This window comes from Schizosaccharomyces osmophilus, chromosome 2 (genome assembly GCF_027921745.1).
Source record: "Schizosaccharomyces osmophilus chromosome 2, complete sequence".
Classification (NCBI taxonomy): Eukaryota; Fungi; Ascomycota; class Schizosaccharomycetes; order Schizosaccharomycetales; family Schizosaccharomycetaceae; genus Schizosaccharomyces; species Schizosaccharomyces osmophilus.
In genome coordinates this window covers 976,520-993,870 of record NC_079239.1, presented here as the reverse complement: position 1 = coordinate 993,870, position 17,351 = coordinate 976,520, and the positions used below count along the sequence as shown (strand labels likewise).

Genomic DNA, 17,351 nt, shown 5'->3' with positions numbered 1-17,351 from the left:
GCATCGAGAGTAGATTGAAAAGGAAATCAATTATCGAAGAGAAAAGACATTATACACGAAAGAAAAAAATTCATAAACAGTACAACATATTAGGCAAATGTTGTGAATTGGACAAAAACTGAGTGATCTTCCTCTTAAGCTAAACGACAACTTCCGTTTATATGATCCAAACTCATAAAACTTAAGCAATCGCTTCACAACTTTAGAGTATTGTCCATCAAAAATCGTATTTAGCAATTTTGCTAACATGAAAATGGCGACGGTCCTTCCATGGCTTTAAAACATTCTTCAACTGATGAACATAACAAACCATTAAGACTGTTCCTATTATTAAACTTATTAATTATATATGACATAACCGACGCTCAAGGAACATTTGTTGGCTTTTCTGAGAGGAAACTAACAAATGCCTTTTCTGGTAATATCCAGTTGCGAGAACAAACGAAAAAACCTTTATTCTGATTCACTGCTCTCACTTTCATTATCGCTTTCAGCAGACTCGGATGTTCTATCATATTCATGGGACTGCCCTAGGGGTGCATCGGACGCTTTGCCAGCAAAACGATCCAACTGCTGCTGTAAACGCCGAATTTTATCTGCCTGTTCGGTTTCCGAAAGCACTCTGCCTTTCTTTTTCTCGTGTCTAGATGGCATCAAAGAAGGAGAAGGTGGATCAGAGGAAGTTGCTTCGGGTTTACAGACAAACCGATAAATACGATGAAAAGTTTCTGGTTTCATATTTCCAACATCTATTTCGATTTCATCCGTATCCCGCAACCAAGGCATTTCTTCTCTTAAAATTTCTGCAACTGTGGATAATTGTTCTGCAGTTAAATAATTGCATCTCTCAGCCAATTCAGTTTGCATAGCATACGTGATAGGCCCGTATTCTTTGTTGGAGTCACGGCGCCGAGGCTTACGCATGCGTTTCATTTTCTTTGCTTTCATAGCTTCTAGGGTGTCTTGGAGCATGGATATTTGTTTATCCACGGCGGCAAACTTGTCACCATTTACTTCTTCTTCCGACAAAAAAGCTTCTTCATCGCCGTTTTCATATAACAAGGAAGCGGTCTCAACAGCCTGTTGTTTATTAAGGGTGACATCATCATATTTGGGACGAGCATTCCACTTTTCATTAAACAAATCTTCAAGTTGTCGACCCATAAGATGAACCGGGGTTCCAGGAGGATTATATGTGAAACAATTATCAAGCATCAATCGTATATCTGACTCAAATTCATCTGGTACTTCATATTCGTTTTTACTGAGTTTTGCTTGGACAGTACTCAAATCCATGGGATATTTAACTACTTCAAAATAGTCGGGACAATCACAAGCCACTGGATCTACCGGCTGGTAAAAGGGGAAGACAAATGGCTCGTACTGTCGTTTATAAATTTCCTTTAATATCGTGGTACAGTACCGCATTTGAGAGTTGTTCTTTCGACGTTTCGGTTTGCCTTCAACAAGCGGCGGAGAAGTAGCAGAGGGAACGGCAGAAGGGGGAGCAGAAGAAATGGAAGGACGAGACAGTGAAGAAACGGACGAGCTTCTTCGGGTACGGGTAGAAGCAGCAGGAGTTGGGGCGGTCGCAACAGCAACAGGGGCTGGAGATGGCTTTTGTTTGGTTTTTTTGGATACTGGTGCTGGGGCTTGATCTGAATCTGGTAATTGCTTTAATTGGCGTTCAAATACCGTCTGCAAACTCTTTCCCATGGAACCGACCGGGGAATTCGTACCATTGTATAAAAAGCAATTAGAAAACATCAAATTCATATCATCAATGAATTCTTGTGGTGAAGAATAAATGCGGTTACTTGTTTTTTTCTCAATGGTTCCTAAATCCATGGGCTGTTTGACAATGGTGGGATAATCGGGGATATTTTGTTTGACGGGATCTACTGGAGCACGAAAAGGCGCTGAATCTTTGGTCCGTTTGAGTTGGCGAACAATGGCGGCGCAATACTTTTGTTGAGGAGGAGGCATTCCATCCCCTCGCTGTCTTTTCTCTACAGGTTCCTGAGATTGGGTTAGACTTTGGGACTGGGATTGAGACTCGGAAGGCTCTTCAAATTTCATCGCATCCTCTTCTGATGGTTCAGTGGCTTCATTAACTTGCTTTCCGGAAACGTCCCGTTTCTTGGAACCTGTATCTGTATCCTGTTCTTCCGTCTTCACAGGAACTTCCGACGGCCCCAAACCGTCATTCTCGTCATTTACGGCCGCGGTTTCCATAGGAAATTGATCTTCATTTGATTCGGATTTGACATCATTACTGTGCGACTCTCCGCTCATGTTCTGGTACGATCCCAGCAATAATGTTGTGGTTGGCGAAGGACAGGTTCAATATCCAAGGTGTCAGCACAACCGAAACAAGTCACGTGACGCTTGAGAAAAATCTAAGCTCTTCTCTTAAAAATATACAGCAATGCGTCTTATTTCCTTGGAATACTTTTATTTAGAAGTCTAACGTTTGAACTGCGATTTTGTCTTGCTTTTCTCGGCTCTATATTTCAAGTTCTTTCTTGTGCTTTATGCTTTGCGCTTTGCGCTAGCTGGTCGGTTCTTACTAAAAATTTGGTTTTAGCTAAATAGAGTGCTGCGTTACGATCTTGTAATTTTATTAACGAATTTTTCCTTTTCGCTTTAGTCAATAAACATGATAGATTTATACACAATATTATGGAGAAGAGAAATGAAGTATTATGTTCGTTATCATGTTTTCAAAGTAGAAATTATATATAAATGAATAAATAAAAGAAGAATTGTGAAGAGCTGGTTGCATGAAACGACTTTGAAGCTTGTTGCAGGTCTTTAAAAATGGTTTAACTAGAATTAAATATACTGTATTCTTTTGTTTGCAAGAAATTAAGGAACTAGTCAACACGTTTGACAAGAAAATCATTCTCATGTAATATAGCGCTCTGGTTCCTTGAATGGTTTTTTAAAAAAGGTGTATATTATACTTTCTTTTATTTACTCTTTAGTGAACTGCAGCGCTTTTCGTAATAGTATACTAATCGATTATGCCTGTCTCCGACGGAGAACCAACAATTCCCAAACCAACTTGCAAGTATGTCGTATTACTACCAAGAAGAAAAGGTTGAAAATAACCAGAAATTGAAAAACGAATTTCCTTGGCTGGCGGACCGTATTCATGATGGTCGTTCCAGGATCTACTGTGCATTAGGATTTGCAGGATTGAAATTGGAGAATGCTTTTGGATGGTTTTTGTCCAAAGAACGTGCCACAATTTCCATTGCTAAGCAAGAAGTATTTTCCTCTGAGGAAAGGAAGCTCCCTGGAGTTGCCTATGTCGCAGTCGGTGGTATGGCAGGAAATATTTTCGCTAGAAACAGGATTGCTCCTGCACGCTGGCTTGTTACTTCCCTAGCAACTATTGGAACGTTTGGATATTGCTTCCCAAAGACTTCCAGAAAATTTGGGGCATTTACTGAAACCCGTTTCCCTGCTTTACGAGAACGCCGAGAGCAACTGTGCCTGCAAACACGTCAAACTATTCAAAACACCGAGTCCTCTGTATGTAGGTATACTTCACTCGCTCAAAATCATTATCAGGAACTCGTAGACCGTATCTATAAACGCTAAGCATTAGTCTTTCATCTACCTAATGAAGTTTCTTTGTTATGCGTACATGGTATCTAGTATGATGATCAACAGTTAGGATCTTTCCTTTATCTTCTCCTATCTTTCTGGTAAACATAATATTTCCCCTCTCCTTTTCGCTTTGTGCTTATGATTTTAGTTTGGGTGCATTAAAGCAAAGGTCATTGTTTGACAAAGCAGATTTCAGCGTTTCACATACAAGAGATGTAGTAATATAATTTCTTTACTCTTTATTACGAACAAAATATTATCGATATTGTTATTGCCGTTCTTAATTTCCTTAATGTGTTTCATTTCAGTCCACTTGACCTTTCCAAAACTGGTATATACATAGCTTAAAAGAGCAAAGCATTTGTCTACGGCCATACCTAGGCGAAAACACCAGTTCCCGTCCGATCACTGCAGTTAAGCGTCTGAGGGTCTCGTTAGTACTATGGTTGGAGACAACATGGGAATCCGGGATGCTGTAGGCTTTTCACTTTTTGGCGTTCGTTTATTTTACTTGTTGAACGCTGGTTCATCGTTTCACTTGACAAGATTATACTAGCTGGACAAGCAACTGACTTTTTTCGGTTTGTTTACAATTTACTGATGATCAAACAGCCGTTAGTACAATAATCATTACAAACGAGCACTTACAATTATATTAGAAGAGCTTACCCATAAACATAAGCTTAAAGATTTGTCGCAATAATACTTTTGTAAACAAACCATTTGATTCACATTGGTTATCGTTCAATCCTCTAGTCAGAAGCTTTTCGATAAGCCAAAGATAACTGCCAGTTTATTGTTGATCAGATCTGACGAAATAGGATTATTGTTCAGCTATTTTAATTCGTAAACCGGGTTTATGAATTTAGCAGTTGAATGTCATGCAGAAACGTTTCGAGTTGAATTTTTATTTCATTATGGAAGCCAGTCTCATCGTAAATGATGAGATTCGTCCGTCATTCTCTTTCAACCGTATAGTGTTTCTATAATAGTATCAAAAAGAGTCGAAATAAAATAATCGTAACGAGGACACTGACCTGTCATTGACATAATGTCGCTGCTTTTATGAATGAGACATGCAGAAAACCACTACCAAGATTTTTTCAAATTCGCATCTTTGGTTTTAACGGGCAGGTCCTTTTGGAGTATTCTTTTGCTTTTTTGAAGCGAGGCTCAATTCCCTTTTTCGACAGATTATTGAAAAGTGCAACCAGTTTTCTACTGACTTTCTTTGGTGATTCTAGTTGTTTATTTCCTGGAATGTGTGATTTTTTTTGTTTTTTTGGATTGCCATTGTAAAGATGAAGAATAGTTATACTCCTGTTTCAATTTGTGAAGCCTCCCTTAAAACGCTCAATGATGAAAAGTCAGGCATTCAATCTTCAGATGGCACACCGCCTCCATATTCAGGTAAGAAGCGTTCAAATAGGGAAGAAAATAGAAGTTGGTTAAGTGTATGGTTAAGCAACGGCATGTTTACGGGACGAATCTTGTTTGTGTGTTTGTTTTGGGGCTGATAAACTTGTCGATTGCTACAACAAACATGGCCAGCGCCTTTATCCTTTTGTATACAACGAAAAGAATTGCTTCTAATACATCCATTAGATTCATACAAATTCATTGATTTGGAGATGGCTGATGGATCCGCTCAGACTTCCACTGAAGAATCCGCTTATAAATATAAAAGGGCTTTGGAGAATTTTGTAATCCTATCGTATATTCTGATTTTCGGCTTCTATTTGTCCTTGGTTTGTTTTTATGTACTATTCTTCGTCTACAAGTTTCCTGTGAAAACGCAAGTCCATTGGGGGCTTTTTGGCGGTTCGATTACATCTGTGATGCTGCTTCTAGCAGGTAAGACAGCGATGTCCATATTTTGAACGACTGACTAACTATTAGATTCAATTGCAATAAATTCAATAAATTCAATAAAGTGTGAAGTATTGATAGGCAATGTGCTTGTCGCAGCATTCCATACAGTTGTTTTCGATGCCTTCTGTTTAGCCTCATCTTTTGGCCTGAAGAAGTACGGAGTGTTTGAAAATTTGAACCCTGCTGTTTACTGGTTAATTTTTATCACAATAAACACATTCTTATTTCTTGTTTTGACGAGTATGTTGTGTATGACTTTAATATATTCTAACTGTTCCAGCAAATCAAAAGGCACGCGAAAGCATGAATTCGAATTTAGTAAGCGGCATAAGCGGTTTAGGAAAGGGCATGAGCGGTTTAGCAAATGCTTTGTCTTGTACTTTTGGTATGTACTCTTTGGAGATATTCCTCTCATAATATATTATTAACCTATTTAGAATCGTTCAATGTCCAAGATGAGAGACATTCGAACGAAGAAATCGAACTTCAACCTCTTGATGACCAAAGAACTGAATTTTGAGGTTTCATGTTTATTTATTTCTGTAGTTTTGTCGAAATCGTGTTCATTTCTTCTTCGATTTTCGCGCCATCATTGGAAGCATCGATGCTAATTACAGTCCGCCAAGTTCCTATATTCGTATCAAAAAGAATCGCGCGCAGCAAGCAAGGAAACGTTGCATCTAGCATGGTTTTATTTATTTGTTTTTCTTTCACTCTTTCATGAATCTTGTCATTCGTTTCATCTAATTTATTACTATAAAATGAATTTCGTTGCTTCTATTTTCATAGCGAATACTTCATCAGTGTTCATAGCGTTGTCCATACATTGACCAGAACATTTGATGAAGGTTGCAGAGATGTATATACTTGCAATTGATTCTAATCCTAATCTATGATCTGCAAAGACGTTACTAAGTCCAGGAATGCGGTAAACAAAATTGGTATATGAAGCATTAATTCATTTAGGAAGATCAATCGAGTTGTAAAGGCAAGGCTTTTCCTTCGAAACAGTATGAGAGTCGCATATGAACTACGAAAATTTTTCAATCGCGTGTCTCAGCGATGGGAAACGGCCCTTCAACACGCATCATCGAAACATGAACTGGCGATGCAACATCAGCAACTAAATTTAGTTCTAGTGAACCTCTGCTTCACTTTCATGCATCTTTCGGCGTTCATTTCTGCTGGTCAAGGCTTTCCTTATATTAATTCCTTGTAACCTTTTCCCTTCAGGTAGCATGTTCTTTAACAAGTAACAAAGAGGTTCCTCTCAGTATGCATTCTCTGTACATGCTGCATCTGGGCTTTTTTTGTCTCCTCAGAGAGTTTTTCTTGTTAAATTTCAATCAGATGTTTTCACATACCGAAAAAAACCAACGGCATCTGCTCAACTCACATACTTGCCATTTCAAGGACCGAAGTTGGGACGTTCCTTTCTCAAGTAGTGTACAGCAGGATTAACACATCAGCAAATATGTTTCCCAAAAGATTTGTGAGCAGTGCAAATGATTAAACTTGGCGGTAAGACCATTAAAGAACCACCGATCAAAAAGTTGGCTAACAATGATGAAGGAGCGAACCTTCCTTTTATATGCTGGACGTACTTACTGCAAGTGTCTACGGCCATACCTAGGCGAAAACACCAGTTCCCGTCCGATCACTGCAGTTAAGCGTCTGAGGGTCTCGTTAGTACTATGGTTGGAGACAACATGGGAATCCGGGATGCTGTAGGCTCCCACTCTTTTTCGCTGTTCGTTATTTTAATTTCTTTTTTGACTTGTTAAGTAAATTCATGCCTGTGAGTACTTCTCTCGTTCTCTTTGTGAGACGCTCATTAGCAAGTAACACGAAGCAAAAAAAAGGCAACCACAGTCATCTGTAACAGAAATGCAACAATAATATTTAGGCATAATATAGAAGAGTACTTGCAATAAGGCTGCATTCTCAATTCCCGCGCTCATACCAACTCATTGCCTTTGGGAGGAGAGAAATCAAAATGCATGTCTTATAATTGCGGTCATCATTTCATATTAATACAAAATTCCTTCTTAGTTTCAGTCCATTTTCAACTGAGTCTGAAATAGCCAAAAACAAAAGGAATATAAATAATGGTTCATCAAAGCAATTCATGAGCGATTACGATCAGCGTTAGCGGAAGAGTCCAAACAAACTAGGGAAAAGAAGACAAATGAACGGAACTGAGTTTAAGGTAGTTGATTACTCTGCATCTCTATTTCTTCATTCATAGTAGGCGGTGCAAGATCCAATGCATTGTCTCTTTGCTGATAGCTGGAAGCGTAGGCGAACTTTTGTGTTCCGTCGAGCTAACAGAACTGGAACCAAGACAAACTAGAAGAGTGCAATACAATAAGTAGCCAACATGGTATATCAAGGTACCTACAACGCTAACAATAACGCTGGATAGAAATGCAAGGATAGAACCCATCAAGATGACCACGTAAAGCGAGCATCTAGCAGTCTTGAGAATAATTGAACAAAAGCCTATTTTTGTGTTAGTAAACAATCACATTTACCGATAAACTTGGAATGGTTGTACTCACAAAGAAAAGCTACAAATAGTAAATATCAAAAGATGAATGATGAAAGAATCCCAGAGCCAATTATCACACTCCCACACCGTCGAGTAGAGAAGTATACATTTGGAAATAGTAAGATTTTGCAAAGACACATGCCAATGAAAATTATGTTGTTGATTCCACTCGCTCCGATTTAGCAATAACAGTATGAATTTAAGAAAAGCAAGTTCAGGCGTTTGATTGTTAGAGCTTGTCTAACACCGAAACTCGAACATAATTTTGATTTCTTGGGAAAGAGTTAAGGAAAAATTATTCTTTATTTGAGATAATGCAATGAGTCTGCAAAGTTAGTTCTTTTTCCTTTTAGCTTCTCTTGGAGTTTTTCTCAGTTCCTTTACAACCTGTCGACCAGTCTCCCTTTATATTTCTTCCGGCCGTTTTACTTGGCATATACAAACTGAAAAGTTTCGAATCCTAGCTAAATAGATGGCTCAGACTGGGAGTACTTTCTCTTTAAACTTTCTTGAACAGAAAACCAATGGTAAAGCATCCTTTGTTTGTTGTGAGTAGTTTGTTTCCAGTCCCAGATGTCAACAAACAAACGTCTTGAAAAGGTACAAATAGAGGTCGAACTCTCCCTTTTTCAACCAAGCAAGCATATCAATCACATGCATCCAAAAGCAATTCTCTCTCAAAGTCGAGAGCTTTGTTTCTTGTAGATGAATTGCGAAAACAGGACCTTGTTTCAGTCTATTGTTGACAAAACTCACGAAATGAGCGCTCCTTGGATGTATCACTGCTTTGCTTCGTTAAAAGAGAAATAAGCAGAAGGCGTTCCACCCGGTTGCTTTCCCATTGCTCCAATACCTTTTTCCTCATATATCTTAAAAAATTGTGATGAACGTTTTGATACTCTTCTTAAATTTCATCCTCTTAATCTTTTTTCAATTAAAAACCTTTTCTCGTGAACCTTTATGACACATTTTTTGAGTATGATCCCTTTGATTCCCTCCTTTTCTAACATTTCAGCTTTCTCTTTGATTGATTCCCTTTTTTGATTTTAACTTCTTTCCCTTGTAAACTGGTTTTATCCCCCGTTCTTTTCCTTAAGACTCTTGCTTCTAGCATTTGTTTACATTTCAAAAAGCAAAGCAACGCACGAGTAATTGTATCTCGTCTACTATTATTATTTATGTACGTGTTGAACAAGACAACTCAGCAGCGAGCATAAGATTTTAGTATTCGACTATAGATTCGATTCTGGTGGTTGCTGGCGTTTGTTTACATTCCAATATATAATTTGCAGCATTCAAAAGGTCGAGTTCAAACTGCTCCTATTATTCATGTACGTGTTAAACCTTTTTAGCAACGAGCATGAGATAAGAGTATTTGAGAACAGACTCAACGAATGTTTGCGTTCCTGGCATAATCGTTTCTCTCAATAGTGATGTTGAATCAGTCGACCTTTCGAAGCATTGACTCTGGCCAAGTCAAGCTTTGGGGTTTATGTTCCAAAACCGAATTGAGTTGAAATTGATAATATAGAACAGGAGTTGCATCTTGGCATGAAAACAATACGCTGATCTCTTAAACTAAGTTGATCCTTTTCTCAAACATCCAGCATTGATGATTTTTTCCGTAAGTAGAAGTCACAAATAATTCCAAAGGTTTCCTAGGACAAATCGAGTAACTCTTTGTCACTAGTCCGCTTTTCTGGTTGTGTCTGTTTGTTTACTGGAGGAAATCTCAATGCTACGTCCTTTGAGCAAAGGCAACTTGTTTCCTAACTCAAACTAAACACAAAATCCTTTTTCAATAAATTTCCCTTTCTTTCTCTACTTGTTTGATACGTACAAAAGTAAATTAATTTTTTAAAATAAACTCAAAATGTTTTATATAGGTTTTATTTCACTACTAATCATACAAAGACACTATGCCTGAGTGGTTAAAGGGATAGATTAGAAATCTATTGCGGTCTCCGCGCGCAGGTTCAAATCCTGCTGGTGTCGAGTTTTTGTTTGACTTATTACATTGTTTTTGTATAAAAGGCTTTTTAAATATATTATACCTTGTTTATTTGAAAAAAGCATGGTACCGTTTAATATTAATATACTTGACTTAAATGAAGCGGTGAGGCTTTTAAATAAAAACTGAATACTTTCGTGAGAAGAGAATCACAAGCAAAGGAAAGAACTGATAGGACAATCGTTCATTTACAATAATATTTCTGCTATAATTCACACAATATTCATTACGGATCTTAGAAGCAATGACCGAATCAATTAATTATTTACTAGTGTAACGCTCTCTATCTCGCACCAGAGTGGTGGAATACGCAAAATGGTTTAGCAAGGAATAGCGAAGGAGAAGATACACTTTGCTTACCCCAAAAGAAATCAGAAAACTCTTCCTTTACCAAACTCACACATTTAGACCTTTTAAAGGAATATTTACGATTTTTTGACATGTCTGACAAATACGCATTTTCGTTGACAACCTTTTCACCCAGCGGTAAACTGGTTCAAATTGAATATGCATTGAACGCTGTAAATGCTGGTGTCACGTCAGTTGGTATTAAAGGTAAGCAACTTTAGGAGTTGGAGTAGTAGAAAAACCTTGAAGTTTTCTAATGCGAAAGTCTTAATTGACTAAGTCGTCGTATAAATATTTTCAGTCAAAGAGGATGCTAACGCATTAATGTTAGCGACTAATGGAGTTGTTTTGGCTACTGAAAAGAAGCCTGCTTCAGAGTTGGCTGTTGGAAGCTCTTTGGAGAAGGTCTGCAAAATTACTCCCGACATCGGAATGGTAAGACAATCCGGAGACTTTATTCTATGCAGAAAAAACAAAATTGAGCGAAGTTCAATATAAATTATACTGAGATTTATTGACTGCATAGAAAAGAGGTTTCTTTTTACTCATATCGTCTAGGTACTAATGGGTGGTTTAAAATAGGTTTATAGTGGAATGGGTCCTGACTTCCGTGTTCTCGTAGACAAATCTAGAAAAGTTGCCCAAACTGCTTACAAAAATGTCTATAATGCGTATCCGCCTACGAAAATCCTTGTCCAAGAGATTGCTTCTGTTATGCAGGAATCCACTCAATCTGGTGGTGTCCGTCCTTTTGGTGTCAGTCTTTTAGTAGCCGGAATGGACGAAAACGGCCCCGTGTTGTACCAAGTTGATCCTTCCGGTACATACTTTGCTTGGAAAGCTACCGCCATCGGCAAATCTTCTACAGCTGCCAAGACCTTTTTAGAGAAACGTTACAACAATGAAATTGAATTGGATGATGCCGTCCACACTGCTATCCTTGCTTTGAAAGAAACTTTCGAAGGCGAATTAACTGAAGACAGCATAGATATTGCTATTGCTTCAAACAAGCCCACAGAAAGCGGCATTGAGGGTGTCCCAGGCGGCCATTTTTACAGACTAACTCAGTCTGAAATCCGTGATTACCTTGATCAAGTATAGCCTGATGTTTTTTCCCTAAAGCCGTTCCTTTATTTGATTTTTAATAAAAAAAAATCTGTTATGCTTTCGCCGCTTGCATTGACCCTTATCCTAAGATTCTCCTTCTCCGTTTCCTTTTAGCACATCCTTTCTATTTACACTCGTCAACCTGTATATGATTTCATGTCGGACAAGAATCCTAGTCTTTTCAACTTTCTTCTTGTTCTTCATTCGTTTGAAGGCGTCTCATGTTGGGACTTTTGATACGTGGCATCATATCTTTATGTGTTTAATTTTTCTCGATCAGATGGTGTTAGAATGTTTGAGATACTTGTTGGTCATTACTTTATCTTGAGCTTTGTTTCCATGATATGATAGATTTACGATTCCCTCTATTCTCAATTGAAAGCTTCGATCTGTTCAACATTTTCTTTATCATACATAAGTACCTGTTCGTATATTCGTCTATTTCATTGAAGTAATAATTAAGTATGGAAGCAACTGGTAGCCATTTTTATATGTACAAAGTAATTGCTTTTTTGTTTTATAGACATAAATTTCATTAAGAGAAGCTTTCCAATAATCGTTCATTTACTTGTGTTTTTTCTTTTTTCAGCGGCAGCTAATAACAAATCTCTGTTGTGGTTTCTTTGATCTTCATCAGTAGTATTGCTTTTAGGAATATAAGTTGCTTGTTCACTCACATAACTGCCTGGTTTTGACAAAAGATCAGCGGCGTCTGCTTCTTTGGTAAGTTGTCGGAAAAGCTCCCAGAACGAAGCATCATGTTCTCCATGGACATTGTGTGACAACTCGTGAATGAGGGTGCTTTTCACTGTCTTATAGTCTCGAAATCCATCGTATCGATCTGTCCGCAATCGAAGTTCAATATGGGCACCATGGTTATGGTTTAAACCCAAAGTTTTTGAATCATGTTGGGTATGCTCTGCTGGGTCCATTTCAGAAAGCAGAGGGACTGTCCACTGACGTGAATTCATAATTCGTTGGATACCAGCATCATCCCGAAGGCGTTCCAAATATTTCAAGGCTCTTTCTTTAAAAGGATAATTAAGCACTTGGAATTGATTGAATGTATACGGGGACGCTTCTTTAGGGGTCGTCCGAGGTTTCTTTGGTTTCAAAGCATATGAACTGGCGGCATTTTTTCTAGGAGAGTTGAGTTGCGATATAGTCTCATTGACTACGTTTGCATTTTTGTTTACAATGACCATAACCTTTGCATTAACTTTGACAACATCCTGCAACTTGGATTCGTTCGACAATGACCCTTTATACAGAAGCTTGATTTGATCTGCTGAAATTCCTATTTCCTGGCCTAATTTTACTTTTGCCGACCAAACAGTGTCTTCTTCATGAAAGCTAAGTGAAATGATATTTCCTGTGTATGTGAATCGCAATTCCATTTTGGAAAACAAGTAATTAGAAGGAGAGATTCCTTTTTGAATCAATACTATGTTGCTTGAGTATTCTTGGCAAGCCTTTAATATACAAAGCAAAAGGATAAGAAAAGGCAGTGAAAAAGAATGACTAAGCTATGGTGGAAGGATGGAAACAATTGTTTGCCGACTATAAGGAATTGGCCACAATTCTGGAAGCTAGAATGTTTATGAATTTCTTTCCTTTTTTTTTTTCTAGAGAATTCCTGGCATGAAAAAGTTGAAGTTGTGCGCTTGATTAATTGAGTAAGCTGTCCTGAAGTGAAGTGAAGCAAGCAAATGGACAAACCAAAAGCAATACTCAAATTGTCGGTAAGCCAAATAAAATCAAGTCAATAAATAAAAGAAACTATTCATCTTGTTATTTCATATAATGTGGTATGGAGTTTGTTTATGTGATCAAGGGCGCCAAGATATTCCCAGCTACTAATATATTAGAATATGGTTGAAAGTAATCCTTTACACAATTTCAAAGGAGTTGGATATAAGTAGAATTGAATATCACGTTTAGATATTCATTAAGCTAAAACTGATAGACTAATGAAAGGGGAGTTCTTGGCAAAGAGAGTAGCAAGGTTCTCTCCCTTGGTAAATTCAGAACCCAGGTTGTTGATTGAAAACGTCTCTCTAACAAAGCTTTCAACTTTTTGTTTTGTATTCGTTTCCCTTTAAAGCAAAAAATAGGTTCTTTTGATAGTTACCAAGGTTTACTATCGGCGATTTTGTAATTTCACTTACAAATCGACGGGGAAGATTCCGTTATCACGTTGCTCATCCCAACGCTCAACCCAGTCTAAATTAAATTAACTCTCTGTACATAGTTTGCAACCTAGTATCGGAATCTTTCTCACTTACCGGAAGGACACAAGGATTGGAAAGCGTGCCAGAATTGCTTACAAGGAACAAAGTCCTCACCCTTAGCATTAATGCAACGATGATAATCAATGTAGCTTTGGAAGCAGTCTATCGGGAAAGCGTTAGTTTTCTGTTCTTTGAACCAAACGGAGAAGCATTTTTATCCACCCTCCTAACCCTTCTAAATCTATTAAGACATACGTTTGGTTTGGTTTGTGTTAGGGAATCTAAAAGAAACATCCTGTTTAGTCATTCATTCCATATTTCAAGTTTTGTTAACGAACGATATACCTTGCATCAAAACCAACTAAAGGTTGAGTTAGAAATCATTCCGATAGCTTGACAAAAGTCTTACCAGTTCCAAAGGTGAATCTCTGAGGAGTTTCTTGTTCTTCTTGTTCAGCCATCTTGTTTTTCTTGTAAAAGAGTCGAAGGGGGGAGTTAGCAGAGGATAGGTTGGTCAAGACAGAAGACGACACACCAATAGCACTTAGGACAATAAAGAAATTCCCAAACCGTCTTACAAGTTATCTTAGTATTATAAGGTTTTCTTTAAAACTTTTTTTCGTGTTTTTTTTTGTTTTTGAAAACAAGCTGTTGACTTGCTTAAGGGTTTACCAATGCCTAAGGATCGTCCAAGGCCGGAACGCTGAGACGAATAGGTTCTTTTTTTTATTCCTTTTAAAGAATAGTATAAACATCTTCAATTCCTTTGGATACGCTCCAACCCAAACTGCTCCTCTGTGGATTTGACATGCCCGCTGGACCTTGTTGATAAGTCGCCGTTTGTGAATGGAAAAGCCTTTCATGGAAGAAAGAATTTTTTTATGAAAGAAACGTTAGACTAGATCTGATCAGCGACTACACTGTTTTAGTTTACTCTGATTAAAGGGCTCTCCCACAAATTGTATTGTTGAAATCCGGGCTCTCCTTGTCTTCGCGATTAACATGCGAGTATTTCTTCTTCTTCTTCTATACCAAAGAACCAGTTCAATCGGCATTAGACAATTCTTGATGTTTTACCATTGTTTACTTACGAGGTATCCTTGTGGTTCGGTAATAAGCAATAGAAGAACAGTAAAACGGAGAAGCTGATATAGTGGATGTCGAAAGAAGTAGAATCGTATTTGATGAAGAATGGAAAGAAATTCCTATTTCGATTATACTGTCTGCTTTTTCTAGCCCGTTGCACGAAAGCAAGTATCATCTCACCTTATGCAAGACTGCCTCCTCTTCTATTCCATCGAACCGATCCAGGAAAGTCAGAAAAGACGCTGTTCTTACTCAAGTTTTTTTGAAAAAAAGGATGCTTTGTATCATGAAGTCTCTATAGTCTCCACAGCGATTTTATCCATATATCGTATTAAGGCAGGAACGATCTATTTCATGGATAGAGAACTATAACGAGGAATGAACTGCAATACACCATTGAATTTGTCAGTTGTCTTCTTCAAATCTCATTTTAGGCAATTGGACTTGCTACTGTTTAAGGGAATCATTTCACTTTTACCTCTTTTTTGATTTCTCTTTTCCATAATTTTTGCCGGGAATTCCTTCTTTCTAGAAAAAATTTCAGACGCTTTTTTGGCATAGGACTTGATTTTGACGGAACTGCCGTTCTCTTGTTGTATTTTGACATATTTTCTTTTTATTTGCAATGAAGGTAAGATTATATTTTACTTTTTGAAGTTACGAACCGAAGCTTTCAAAGGTTTGCGGAACTATGTCTTTTGGTTGGTGTCTTCTCCATTATGCTCAGACTTTGCTTTCAAGGTAGGGTCTGTCTCTGTCGAAGGTACCGTCTTGCTAACTTCCACGTAATAGATTTATCCTAGTTTGGAGCAAGCGAAGCAAATCGCTAAAGAACAAAATGTAACCAAAATTCCCGTTTATGGTGTCATTCCAGCGGATTTGCTTACTCCATCCATTGCCTATCTAAAGCTTTCTCGTGGAAAGCGCTATTCTTACATTTTGGAAAGCGTTTCTCAAGGTGAAAATGTATCTCGTTATAGCTTTATCGGTAGCCCATACCGAGTGCTTATGGCTAACGGATCTGAAGATCCTTTAGCTCGTCTGGAACGTGAATTGAAGGAAGTGAAGGTTGCTCCTGTCCATGGACTTCCTTCTTTTAGTGGCGGTGCAGTCGGTTATGTTTCTTATGACTGTATCAAGTACTTTGAACCCACCACCGATGTACCCACCCAAGATAGTCTTGGCTTACCAGAGGCTCTCTTCTTCATGACGGATGACTTGATTGCCTTTGATCATGCTTACCAAACAGTGAAAATTATCTCCCATATTTGCATTGATCAAGGAAGACCTATGGAAGAGGCTTATGAAGCTGCATTGTTCAAAATTAACATGATTCATAAGAAGCTTGATGCTCCAGAAATCCCTCTGCCTCCCCAGAAGGATATTCATCTCGGACATGAAGCCAAATCAAACACTGGCGAAGAAGGCTACAAGAACTACGTTTCTACTCTGAAAAAACATATTCATCAAGGCGACATATTCCAAGCCGTTCCTAGTCAACGTCTCTCTCGCCCTACAGACTTGCATCCTTTCAATTTGTATCGTCATTTGCGTACTGTCAATCCTTCTCCTTATATGTTTTATCTTAACTGTGATGAATTTGACATTATTGGTGCTTCTCCCGAGCTCTTGGTCAAGTCGGAAGATGGTCGCATTATCAATCATCCTATTGCCGGTACTGTTCCTCGAGGCAAAACTCAAGAGGAAGATGAAGCTCTAGCAAATGAGCTACTTTCCAGCGTCAAAGACCGCGCAGAACATGTTATGCTTGTAGATCTTGCAAGAAACGATGTAAATCGCGTATGTGATCTGGACACTACGCAGGTTGATCGATTGATGGCAATTGAGAAGTTTTCTCATGTTCAGCACTTGGTCTCTCAAGTTTCTGGTGTTCTTAGAGAAGGAAGAACTAGATTTGATGCATTCCGTAGTATTTTTCCTGCAGGTACTGTTAGTGGATCCCCTAAAGTGCGTGCTATCCAACTGGTTGCTAGCTTAGAAAACGAGAAGCGTGGCATTTACGCTGGTGCCGTTGGCCATTGGGGATACAAAGATGATCAAATGGACACTTGCATTGCAATTCGAACCATGGTATACAAGAACGGAGTTTTATACTTGCAAGCTGGTGGCGGCATCGTTTTTGATTCGGATGAGCAAGCTGAATATATTGAGACCATCAACAAACTCAGATCTAACGTTACAGCGATTGACGAAGCAGAAAAGCTTTACGCAAAGGGCCAAAATGAATAATAATTGGAAATGGTATAAAGAATGAGTACGGCGTAGAAAATTAAAAAGTTGAGTGTTGAAACTTTTAATGCAATAAAATAGAATTGATAAATGCGATATTCATATCATTTAAATTTCTCAAAAACCGAAAATTATCAACACAGTCTCATTAGCATTGATTCTATTTTAAAAATGTCATTTTAGAATAAACTCAGAGAAATAACTAGAAATGTTACCATATCTGAAAAGGAGGGAACGATATATATTGTACCAAATGTCATTTTTGTTCGGTACTCTC

At 38.1% G+C, this 17,351-nt stretch overlaps 7 protein-coding genes and 3 non-coding genes across 10 annotated transcripts; 7 read left to right on the top strand and 3 right to left on the bottom strand.

Moving 5' to 3' along the window:
- Window positions 1-453: 453 nt before the first annotated feature.
- Window positions 454-2,295, bottom strand: bdf1 (Swr1 complex bromodomain subunit Bdf1; the record flags this gene model as incomplete). The annotated part of the gene is made up of 1 exon (XM_056181756.1): window positions 454-2,295. The coding sequence occupies one exon, from the start codon at window positions 2,293-2,295 to the stop codon at window positions 454-456; it is 1,842 nt and encodes a 613-aa protein (XP_056038843.1).
- Window positions 2,296-3,075: 780 nt separating this feature from the next.
- mic26 (MICOS complex subunit Mic23/26/27) lies at window positions 3,076-3,609 on the top strand (the record flags this gene model as incomplete). Its single annotated transcript, XM_056181755.1, has 1 exon — window positions 3,076-3,609. The coding sequence occupies one exon, from the start codon at window positions 3,076-3,078 to the stop codon at window positions 3,607-3,609; it is 534 nt and encodes a 177-aa protein (XP_056038842.1).
- A 376-nt stretch (window positions 3,610-3,985) lies between these two features.
- Window positions 3,986-4,100, top strand: SOMG_10066. Its single transcript, XR_008803599.1, has one exon. It is a non-coding gene; the product is annotated as a 5S ribosomal RNA (ribosomal RNA).
- Window positions 4,101-4,919: 819 nt separating this feature from the next.
- Window positions 4,920-6,010, top strand: wtf24 (wtf meiotic driver; the record flags this gene model as incomplete). Its single annotated transcript, XM_056181754.1, has 5 exons — window positions 4,920-5,028; window positions 5,224-5,472; window positions 5,518-5,730; window positions 5,771-5,875; window positions 5,928-6,010. The coding sequence occupies 5 exons, from the start codon at window positions 4,920-4,922 to the stop codon at window positions 6,008-6,010; spliced, it is 759 nt and encodes a 252-aa protein (XP_056038841.1).
- Window positions 6,011-7,109: 1,099 nt separating this feature from the next.
- SOMG_10065 lies at window positions 7,110-7,224 on the top strand. The gene has a single exon (XR_008803598.1). It is a non-coding gene; the product is annotated as a 5S ribosomal RNA (ribosomal RNA).
- Window positions 7,225-9,954: 2,730 nt separating this feature from the next.
- Window positions 9,955-10,036, top strand: SOMG_20137. Its single transcript has one exon. It is a non-coding gene; the product is annotated as a tRNA-Ser (tRNA).
- Window positions 10,037-10,492: 456 nt separating this feature from the next.
- pre8 (20S proteasome complex subunit alpha 2, Pre8) lies at window positions 10,493-11,501 on the top strand (the record flags this gene model as incomplete). The annotated part of the gene is made up of 3 exons (XM_056181753.1): window positions 10,493-10,607; window positions 10,732-10,835; window positions 10,983-11,501. 3 exons carry the CDS (start codon window positions 10,493-10,495, stop codon window positions 11,499-11,501), a joined length of 738 nt encoding a protein of 245 aa, XP_056038840.1.
- A 566-nt stretch (window positions 11,502-12,067) lies between these two features.
- On the bottom strand, window positions 12,068-12,904 carry wss2 (ubiquitin/metalloprotease fusion protein Udp7; the record flags this gene model as incomplete). The annotated part of the gene is made up of 1 exon (XM_056181752.1): window positions 12,068-12,904. The coding sequence occupies one exon, from the start codon at window positions 12,902-12,904 to the stop codon at window positions 12,068-12,070; it is 837 nt and encodes a 278-aa protein (XP_056038839.1).
- A 767-nt stretch (window positions 12,905-13,671) lies between these two features.
- On the bottom strand, window positions 13,672-14,199 carry cox12 (cytochrome c oxidase protein VIb; the record flags this gene model as incomplete). The annotated part of the gene is made up of 5 exons (XM_056181751.1): window positions 13,672-13,730; window positions 13,793-13,900; window positions 13,994-14,019; window positions 14,084-14,099; window positions 14,148-14,199. The coding sequence occupies 5 exons, from the start codon at window positions 14,197-14,199 to the stop codon at window positions 13,672-13,674; spliced, it is 261 nt and encodes an 86-aa protein (XP_056038838.1).
- A 1,250-nt stretch (window positions 14,200-15,449) lies between these two features.
- trp3 (anthranilate synthase component I Trp3) lies at window positions 15,450-17,074 on the top strand (the record flags this gene model as incomplete). Its single annotated transcript, XM_056181750.1, has 3 exons — window positions 15,450-15,455; window positions 15,482-15,565; window positions 15,617-17,074. 3 exons carry the CDS (start codon window positions 15,450-15,452, stop codon window positions 17,072-17,074), a joined length of 1,548 nt encoding a protein of 515 aa, XP_056038728.1.
- Between the last annotated feature and the right edge of the window lie 277 nt (window positions 17,075-17,351).